We start from the raw sequence: 9,632 nt of genomic DNA, 5'->3' as shown, positions 1-9,632 counted from the left end.
CTAATTTCTTCCGATCCAATCATAAATTTTCATAGGAGACTATGGATAAAAAAAATTTAAAATATTGATCCTGAAGCCGAAAATTTATTGAAATAGGAGTAACTATAAATAACTGAGTCCGAAAATCTTCATGTAATGTAATTTAGTGCAATAATAACTTTAATTCAAATAATTCAACTCCTGGTTAACAGTATTTTCCAGATAATTATTAATATTAAAATGTCAAGGTCAAGGTCATTGGGGGAGGCTCCCCTAATCTACATTTTTACCGAAATTTTCATTGATCCAAAGAAATAATTTTTACAAATACGAGCAAAAAAATATTTCTTTAAAATTATTCTTTCTCAGTGTTTATTTCCTTTTTAGATGCCACATTTTAATATTACAGAATACATCGGTACAATGTACATAATTAGAAGATAAATTATCGCGAATTACCGTCTTGTATCATTCTATATTATTCTGTTTACATGCTAGTATATGATCGTTAAATAGCTAAAATAGAGCATATTACTGTATAAGGCTTTTTTCTTATACCACCTGTAGAGTGTACTCATGCGCCATGGAAAAGATTTCAGAACGTCACGAGAGTACGAATTAGTGTGAATGAAACGGTGATGATGGCAGCGGTAGCAACAGTCAATAATGGCCGACAATGTACAAGTGGCGCGAGCGAGAGGATTCAGTCTGTCGACGCACTTCCGAGATCACTTTTCAACTACCTGCTCACCTTCCAAAGTGTCAAAGAGAGATCGATAAACTGCAGAGCTTCAAACACGAGACGTGAGTAATTTCAAAGCAAGGACGTTTCCTTTCAAAAATTGTGTGCACGCGTAAATTTTTCAATTATGTCGCTAATTAATATCATTAATCTTTCAAAAAGTGTGTTCGAGGACGAAACCAATCTATCGATTTCGCTGGCTGTAAACAAAATAAAATGGAGCTATTCACTTTTATCTAATCTACGTTCATGAAAAAGCTAGGAATACATTTTACGATCCGTTCTATAGAAACGTTAAAATATATCAGTTCAAATATAAAAGCGTGACAACTATATCGACGACACGCGAAACATGAATACGCTCCACCGAACAATGCTAAGAAAAAGATCAGAGATCACGCGACGTACAAAATTAAATAGTGTAAAATACTTGAGTGCATGTCTCGTGAGTAATTCTCGAAAAGAAGTGATACGACGCACAGTGGGGAAAATCAAGAATTTATTATTCAAAAATCGCTATACGGACTGTAATTCTTAATCGATCAAGATCTTTTTTTTTTAAATTAATTGTAAATAAATGCTAAAGAAAACTATGGAGTTAGATTTTTAAAAAGGGTCCCTTGAAATGTGCAATATTAATAATTATCTAGAAAATACTGTTAACCAGAAGTTGAATTATTTGAATTAAAGTTATTATTGCACTAAATTACATTACATGAGGATTTTCGGACTCAGTTACTCACAGTTACTCCTATTTCAATAAATTTTCGGCTTCACTCCTATGAAAATGTATGACTGGATCGGGAGAAATTAGGAGCTTGTATGTATATATCTCCGTTTGCTAATAAACGGGAACATTTTCTTGTATTGTAAAGACGGAACCGTTTGAAATCTTTATTCTGAGCTTCTGCAGCTTCCTCCGATAACTGTCCAATCGCAAGATGAAAATATTGCATAACATCACTCCCATGTAAAAATATTTTATGAACTGTAACGGATATGTAATACCATGGATACTCACATTTTATTATATTATAATTATATTTATTTGTTTTATAACTTTATATTATAAAATTTATTTATATTATAAAAAAAGAGAACGTGATAAAGTAATAAACATAAATTGATATAGAGCATACACCACACGCGCGCCGGATTATATTGGCGAATATTTATATATTAAAATATTGATTAGTAAATGAGTAGTAAATTTTGTATCTAAAAGATTTCAAACGTTTCCCTCTTTACAACACAAGAAAATGTTCTCGTTTATTAGCAAACGAAGATATGCACAAGCTCCTAATTTCTTCCGATCCAATCATAAATTTTCATAGGAGACTATGGATAAAAAAAATTTTAAATATTGATCCTGAAGCCGAAAATTTATTGAAATAGGAGTAACTATAAATAACTGAGTCCGAAAATCTTCATGTAATGTAATTTAGTGCAATAATAACTTTAATTCAAATAATTCAACTCCTGGTTAACAGTATTTTCCAGATAATTATTAATATTAAAAATTTCAAGGGACCCTTTTTAAAAATCTAACTCCACAGTTTTCTTTAGCATTTATTTACGATTAATTTAAACAAAATGATCTCGATCGGTTAAGAATTACGGTGTGTGTAGCGATTTTTGAACAATAAATTCTCTATTTTTCCTACTGTGCGACGTGTCTAACAGAAAACTAAATCGATAAGTTACTGTGATTCTTAGTTTTGCAAGAACTTCTGCGCAAAATAAACTACGTATATTTTAATATTAGAATGTTCGGAACAAGATAAAATAAGATGAAAATTTTCTAGATTTCTCGAAAGTTTACGTGCAATAAGATAATCTATTTGACTTTTTGTAACAAATATAACTTTCTCATTTCTTATTTTATCAAGATAAAAATTTCTCTATCTTTTGTACATTGAGAAAAAAATTTGTTAAATATTAATATTTTTTTGTAGTCCTAGTGGAACATTTACTTACGGTAAATAAATATTTAGATAAATGAAAAAAATAATAATTGAATCAAACTAATGGTTCTTGGATGTAATAAATATGTGTTTACATTTGTTAAATATTCCGCTTGGACTATTCAAATAAATATTTATTAAAATTTAGTAATTTTTTTCACAGTGTACATAAGACAGACTACAGCTTAGTTTGTTTTTAGTATTCGCGATGAAAATTTTTTTCTATAAGCAGATATCAGATGCGCAAATATTAGTCAATTATGTCGCTAATTAATATCATTAATCTTTCAAAAAGTGTGTTCGAGGACGAAACCAATCTATCGATTTCGCTGGCTGTAAACAAAATAAAATGGAGCTATGCTGATCATCCATCAACGTTCTAAATCTATCATAGAATCTATCATTAGGATTAATGTATTCCGTGTTGGTACACAGGACACAGGAAATGTCATACGATGAATTTGAATAAAGCGCACGTCTTAATGCCGGCAGAGAATTCATGTTGGCTTAAAAACAAGCGTTTTATTTAATCATTAAAAACAAATTAGAGATGAGCGTAAGAAATGAGTTGTAACTGTAATATGATCTAGTTACTCATTACAACATGAATTTTGTAAGAATAAGCAAACGTCCACACAAGTCTAGAATACTATTAGATATTACTATACATATCTTTCGGATATTAATTACCTTGGAAAATTTAATTTTTTTTAATTACTTAAATTATTTTTTATACACATAAAACGTGTTATTATTTAACTTAAAAATATTAGTTGCGATTCAAAAGTTGCTTGATTGCAGTAACTAAAACTGGTGGGTAAATCGCTTTAAGTTGTATAGCTTTATCGAGAAAGTTGTACCTGTATTCCGTTAACCATATTAATTCAACGACGGTTCGTTAATTCCCCAATTGCTTTGCAGTATGCGAGTTGACCAAGCTACATTTTGATGCGGGAACCAGAACTGACTGTCAAAAGTTGGCAGATCTTAAGATTAAACGATGACAGATCTGTAGTTTGTCATTCGAGAACATAAGCAATCGGGGTTGCAAAATATGCTTTAAAACCTCATGAAACGTTCTTTTGTGAAAGGCGATGAAGAAAATTTATCCAGATGTAATTTACATCAGTATAACCAGGATTCAAAAAGCAAGAAGTAATTAAAAGACTTGCAAAATTATGTACCGAAAATCGAAAGGTATAAAAATAATCTTTAAGAGAAAAATAGGTCTATACCTTAATGAGCGTTCCTATTTTTTATCGCTATTTTATACTAGCACTATTTTATAATAACACGTAGAAAATTTTATAGATACACTAAATTACTAATGTGTGTACAATATATGTTGTATATTCGTAAATCTATTAATTATTTATCAATACTAATAATCTTTCATCAAATGTAATAAGTGATCCATCAGATAAACATTATATTCTTTCTTTCATTTTACAAAGAAATTTACAACTCTTGACACGCCGGATACTTGTAAATAGTGAAAGCGATGCAACGGGCAATTTAAGAAACGAACAGTCAGTTCCGTCGGGGTTAATTGATTTACTGCCTTTGGACAAACGCGTGATTATGTGCAATACTTCGTGTTGCGACATGCAATCTTTCCTCGAATTATATTCCATCTCGCGTGACGTTTGCTCACGTTTTTTGTTATGTGAATCTTTTAACTGGATTTCGATATTCCTGATTCCCCGGCAGGGGGAACATCGAAACGAACCAGGAAAATACAAATTCTGTGAAAAGTCACATATGTATTATACTTATACATGACTGCGCGATCATGACCATGTTAAATTCACACAATCATGTGTCGAATTGATGCTGCAAACTAAGGGCGAACCTCGCCAAAAAATTATCGATCGGCGTAACAATACGGGAGACACACTTGTATTTTTTTGTACAATGCAAAACTAATATACAATACGTTTGTAACTGTAATATGATCTAGTTACTCATTACAACATGAATTTTGTAAGAATAAGCAAACGTCCACACAAGTCTAGAATACTATTAGATATTACTATACATATCTTTCGGATATTAATTACCTTGGCAAATTTAATTTTTTTTAATTACTTAAATTATTTTTTATACACATAAAACGTGTTATTATTTAACTTAAAAATATTAGTTGCGATTCAAAAGTTGCTTGATTGCAGTAACTAAAACTGATGGGTAATTCGCTTTAAGTTGTATAGCTTTATAGCTTTATATAGAAAGTTGTACCTGTATTCCGTTAACCATATTAATTCAACGACGGTTCGTTAATTCCCCAATTGCTTCGCAATATGCGAGTTGACCAAGCTACGTTTTGATGCGGGAACCAGAACTGACTGTCAAAAGTTGGCAGATCTTAAGATTAAACGATGACATATCTGTAGTTTGTCACTCGAAAACATAAGCAATCGGGGTTGCAAAATATGCTTTAAAACCTCACGAAACGTTCTTTTGTGAAAGGCGATGAAGAAAATGTATCCAGATGTAATTTACATCAGTATAACCAGGATTCAAAAAGCAAGAAGTAAATAAAAGACTTGCAAAATTATATACCGAAAATCGAAAGATAAAAAAATAATCTTCAAGAGAAACATAGGTCTACACCTTAATGAGCGTTCCTATTTTTTATCGCTATTTTATACTAGTACTATTTTATAATAACATGTAGAAAATTTTATAGATACACTAAATTACTAATGTGTGTACAATATATGTTGTATATTCGTAAATCTATTAATTATTTATCAATACTAATAATCTTTCATCAAATGTAATAAGTGATCCATCAGATAAACATTATATTCTTTCTTTCATTTTACAAAGAAATTTACAACTCTTGACACGCCGGATACTTGTAAATAGTGAAAGCGATGCAACGGGCAATTTAAGAAACGAACAGTCAGTTCCGTCGGGGTTAATTGATTTACTGCCTTTGGACAAACGCATGATTATGTGCAATACTTCGTGTTGCGACATGCAATCTTTCCTCGAATTATATTCCACCTCGCGTGACGTTTGCTCACGTTTTTTGTTATGTGAATCTTTTAACTGGATTTCGATATTCCTGATTCCCCGGCAGGGGGAACATCGAAACGAATCAAGAAAATACAATTTTTGTGAAAAGTCACAAATGTACTTATACATGACTGCGCGATCATGACCGTGGTAAATTCACACAATCATGTGTCATACAGAATTGATGCTGCAAACTAGGGGCGAACCTCGCTAAAAAATTATCGATCGGTGTAACAATACGGGAGACACACTTGTATTTTTTTGTGCAATGCAACTAATATACAATACAATCTTCAGGAATTTTCGACCATCTTTCTTGCACTGTGGTTTTGACGTAGTTACGCAAAACCTCACAGAAATCACTTCGTGATCAACCTAGTTTTGTTCCACGACCCGATGGTTTTGACATGTTAAATTAAAATAGACCGCTCTATTAATGTGAATCAGAGAACGCATAAGCGAAGTGTACGCTTCCGAGAGCTGGTGAAAATCGATTTTGCGATAGATACTGTATAGCTGCTCTGACGTTGACAGTTGTTCTCAACTTGAATTCTATAAGTGCTCACATTTACTGTGATATATTGTCACGTGCCACGCCGTAGAAAACAAGGCATAATTTTTTTCGGATCACGTTTTTTGTTATGTGAATCTTTTAACTGGATTTCGATATTCCTGATTCCCCGGCAGGGGGAACATCGAAACGAATCAAGAAAATACAATTTTTGTGAAAAGTCACAAATGTACTTATACATGACTGCGCGATCATGACCGTGGTAAATTCACACAATCATGTGTCATACAGAATTGATGCTGCAAACTAGGGGCGAACCTCGCTAAAAAATTATCGATCGGTGTAACAATACGGGAGACACACTTGTATTTTTTTGTGCAATGCAACTAATATACAATACAATCTTCAGGAATTTTCGACCATCTTTCTTGCACTGTGGTTTTGACGTAGTTACGCAAAACCTCACAAAAATCACTTCGTGATCAACCTAGTTTTGTTCCACGACCCGATGGTTTTGACATGTTAAATTAAAATAGACCGCTCTATTAATGTGAACCGGAGAACGCATAAGCGAAGTGTACGCTTCCGAGAGCTGGTGAAAATCGATTTTGCGATAGATACTGTATAGCTGCTCTGACGTTGACAGTTGTTCTCAACTTGAATTCTATAAGTGCTCACACATACTGTGATATATTGTCACGTGCCACACCGTCGAAAACAAGGCATAATTTTTTTTCGGGGACGTTTAGGAGTTTCTGTGACTGACAATAAATTTCGGAGTACTTCGCTTATTACGACTTTTCCTTATCATTTTTAAAAAAAGCGATTTTTGTGATAAAAATTAACCAATGCCATATTTATTACAGCTAAGAAATACACGTTAAATTTAAAAAATTATCGTTTGCAATATTTTTCTCTGAGATAAAACAAAAGATTTCAGTAATTTGGTTTATTGCTACTTAAAATATTGTAAAATATAAAAGAATAGTGTCAGTGCATCCCTTGCCCTGATGAAGTGAACGGCATGGTTCACGAAACGTTGGCATTAATAATGAAGAAAGATACGGCAATAACTCGCAAACCTTCTGGTATAATTGAAGAAAATACTCGTAAAAGCCTCAAAAGCATAATATAAAAGAATAATTATGTTAGTAAAAGTGAACGATTTCATTCTTGCGAAATCAATATTTCGCGAATTCAAGACGACAAAGAGGCTATAGGTATAACGCTTGCTGAGCGAATGAATATGATTGGTTCGATCTATAAGTAACAACTAATTATGTTTATTTGCTTGGCGAGCAGGTTAGCCGCTTTGTCAATTTGACGCGCACAATGATATCGCAAAACGAAAGAACGTTTACATTCTCGGACAAAATCGCAAAGAAAATATCGATAAAAAAAAGAAGTTAGATAGTTAGATACACCACAGGAGATTGTTGGGGTTTATTGCGATCCCGCGGAGCTTACTGGTTTCATCCATTATACACATTACAGGCACCCACCTTCAAACTTATGTTTTTACCGATAAATGACAAGAAAGTTAAACACAATTTTATATATTTAATCCTGTTTATAACATTATAAACAATCCATTGTAACATTTGTGTTACAAAACAATGGACCGCGTATAATTTTGTTTATTAACCGTGCAAACAGGAAAAACTTGATTTTGAAATTATTTTAACATAGATTTTCCTGTTATGCTTTTATGCACATACAGTGAGTGCAAAAAATACTCATATAAGAAAAATTTTTATAAAAAGAACTTTATTTGTGGAAAATATACATTAAATAGCAATTTTGTATAATGAATATATTCTGTTCTAATATAAACAAATAAGCTTCATGTATATTTCTGATTTTAGAAGTTAAATTTTTCGACTGTACAAATACATTTTACACATCCATATATGTAAGACTATTTTTAATTTGCTTATTCTTGAGATATTATTATATATTTTATTTAATTGATGCAAATCTTTTAATATAATAATTTTAAGAAATATGTAGTCTATTTTATTCTTTATATAAATTGCTAATTACCCAGTCAAAAATAATCAATTAGACGTCGAATTAATATCAAAAGCAAAGCAAGTTTTCACTTTTTTGAATGTAATTCTTAAAAACAAAAGATAAAGATAAATAATGTTTAAAATAAAAGTTTAAGTATAAACTAAGAGCTACAAAGTGACATAACAGTAAAATTCGTTTTACTTTTTTTTAATTAAAGAAATTTTTCATCATTTTGTAATTCCCATTAAACTTTAATTTATCATTAAATTTTAATTTATTATTAAACTCTAATTTTAAACATTTTTTCTTTATCTTTTATAGCTTAAGAATTATATGCGAAAAAATTTACTTTAAAGTTCAATTTATATTTTTAAATAGTGAATAACGCATATTATATTATTCATGTATTAATTCACTCTACATATTTACAAAAATTCACTCAAATCGAAGATTTCGGATACATAATGTTTCTTTATGTATGTAGTGATATATTGGTAATATTTTTTATGCTAAGGTTTCGTACAACTGGGCATGTTATTGGCAAATATGGAAAGGATGTGTCTGTTTTTGATGGTGATCTATGTTTTGCTCGTTAATAAAAGCGTCGATGCTGAGACTTTCACTCTGGGCTATATCACTGGTTCGAAACGACGTGAAACGGATTATGAATATCAACGTCCCGGTTTACTGATATCCGGTGCAATAACACTCGCCGTGGAGGAGGCGAGTAATTTTTCATCGTTCTCTGCCTAATTTTTAATACGAACAAAAACTGCAATCAGCACTGCAGAAACAGATAATTAAATTTAGCAGTTTAATTTGATTATATAGAAATATGATTATTTAACTGAAAGCGAATAAACAATTTTGTTTAGAAAACACAATGGATACACAAGCGTATTGATTATCTAAAACAACTTATACGAATATCACCGCGGAATTCTTATTATTCAAAGCATTATGTAAACAAGTCCTTTAAATCACACCACGATTTAAAGGACTGCGCATCTGAAAGAATCGATTTTCACTTCTCACACATTCCTATAATATACAGAGAAAACTCGATTACGGAAATAACTTGTAATCATCACTTTAGATATTTATTTTTGTTAAATTTTATATAATCATCATCAAATCAATTAAAACATATTAGATGCTTCAAAAAAGCCTTTTGAAATTCGAAAAGAAAATGTTAAGAAATAATTTAATAAGATTTTTTGAGAAATAATTCAAATTATTTGCTACAATCGTATTACGATAGAATTAACATTACTGCGGAATATTTTTATAAGCGTTAGATACATATAACTAATTAATTACTATTTTTAATCTCTCTATTTCAAATGTTTTTTCTTAAAAATAGTTTTGCTTGAAATGCAGGTAAATGCCGGTGAGCTTG

The 9,632-nt window shown here is 31.1% G+C and overlaps 1 protein-coding gene across 1 annotated transcript in view; it reads left to right on the top strand.

Moving 5' to 3' along the window:
• Positions 1–9,632, top strand: part of LOC108772336 (guanylate cyclase 32E) — a 38,230-nt gene that overhangs the window by 1,160 nt on the left and 27,438 nt on the right. Inside the window, exons 2-3 of the mRNA XM_018537857.1 lie at positions 572–783; positions 8,748–8,956. Of these exons, the coding sequence (XP_018393359.1) occupies positions 618–783; positions 8,748–8,956 (375 nt within the window). The 5' untranslated portion in view covers positions 572–617. The remainder of the gene's footprint in view (positions 1–571; positions 784–8,747; positions 8,957–9,632) is intronic.

Source organism: Cyphomyrmex costatus, unplaced genomic scaffold (assembly GCF_001594065.2).
Source record: "Cyphomyrmex costatus isolate MS0001 unplaced genomic scaffold, Ccosl1.0 scaffold184, whole genome shotgun sequence".
In the NCBI taxonomy this organism is placed as follows: Eukaryota; Metazoa; Arthropoda; class Insecta; order Hymenoptera; family Formicidae; genus Cyphomyrmex; species Cyphomyrmex costatus.
Note: the sequence above shows the minus strand (reverse complement) of the source record. Positions and strands in the feature narration are given on the sequence as shown.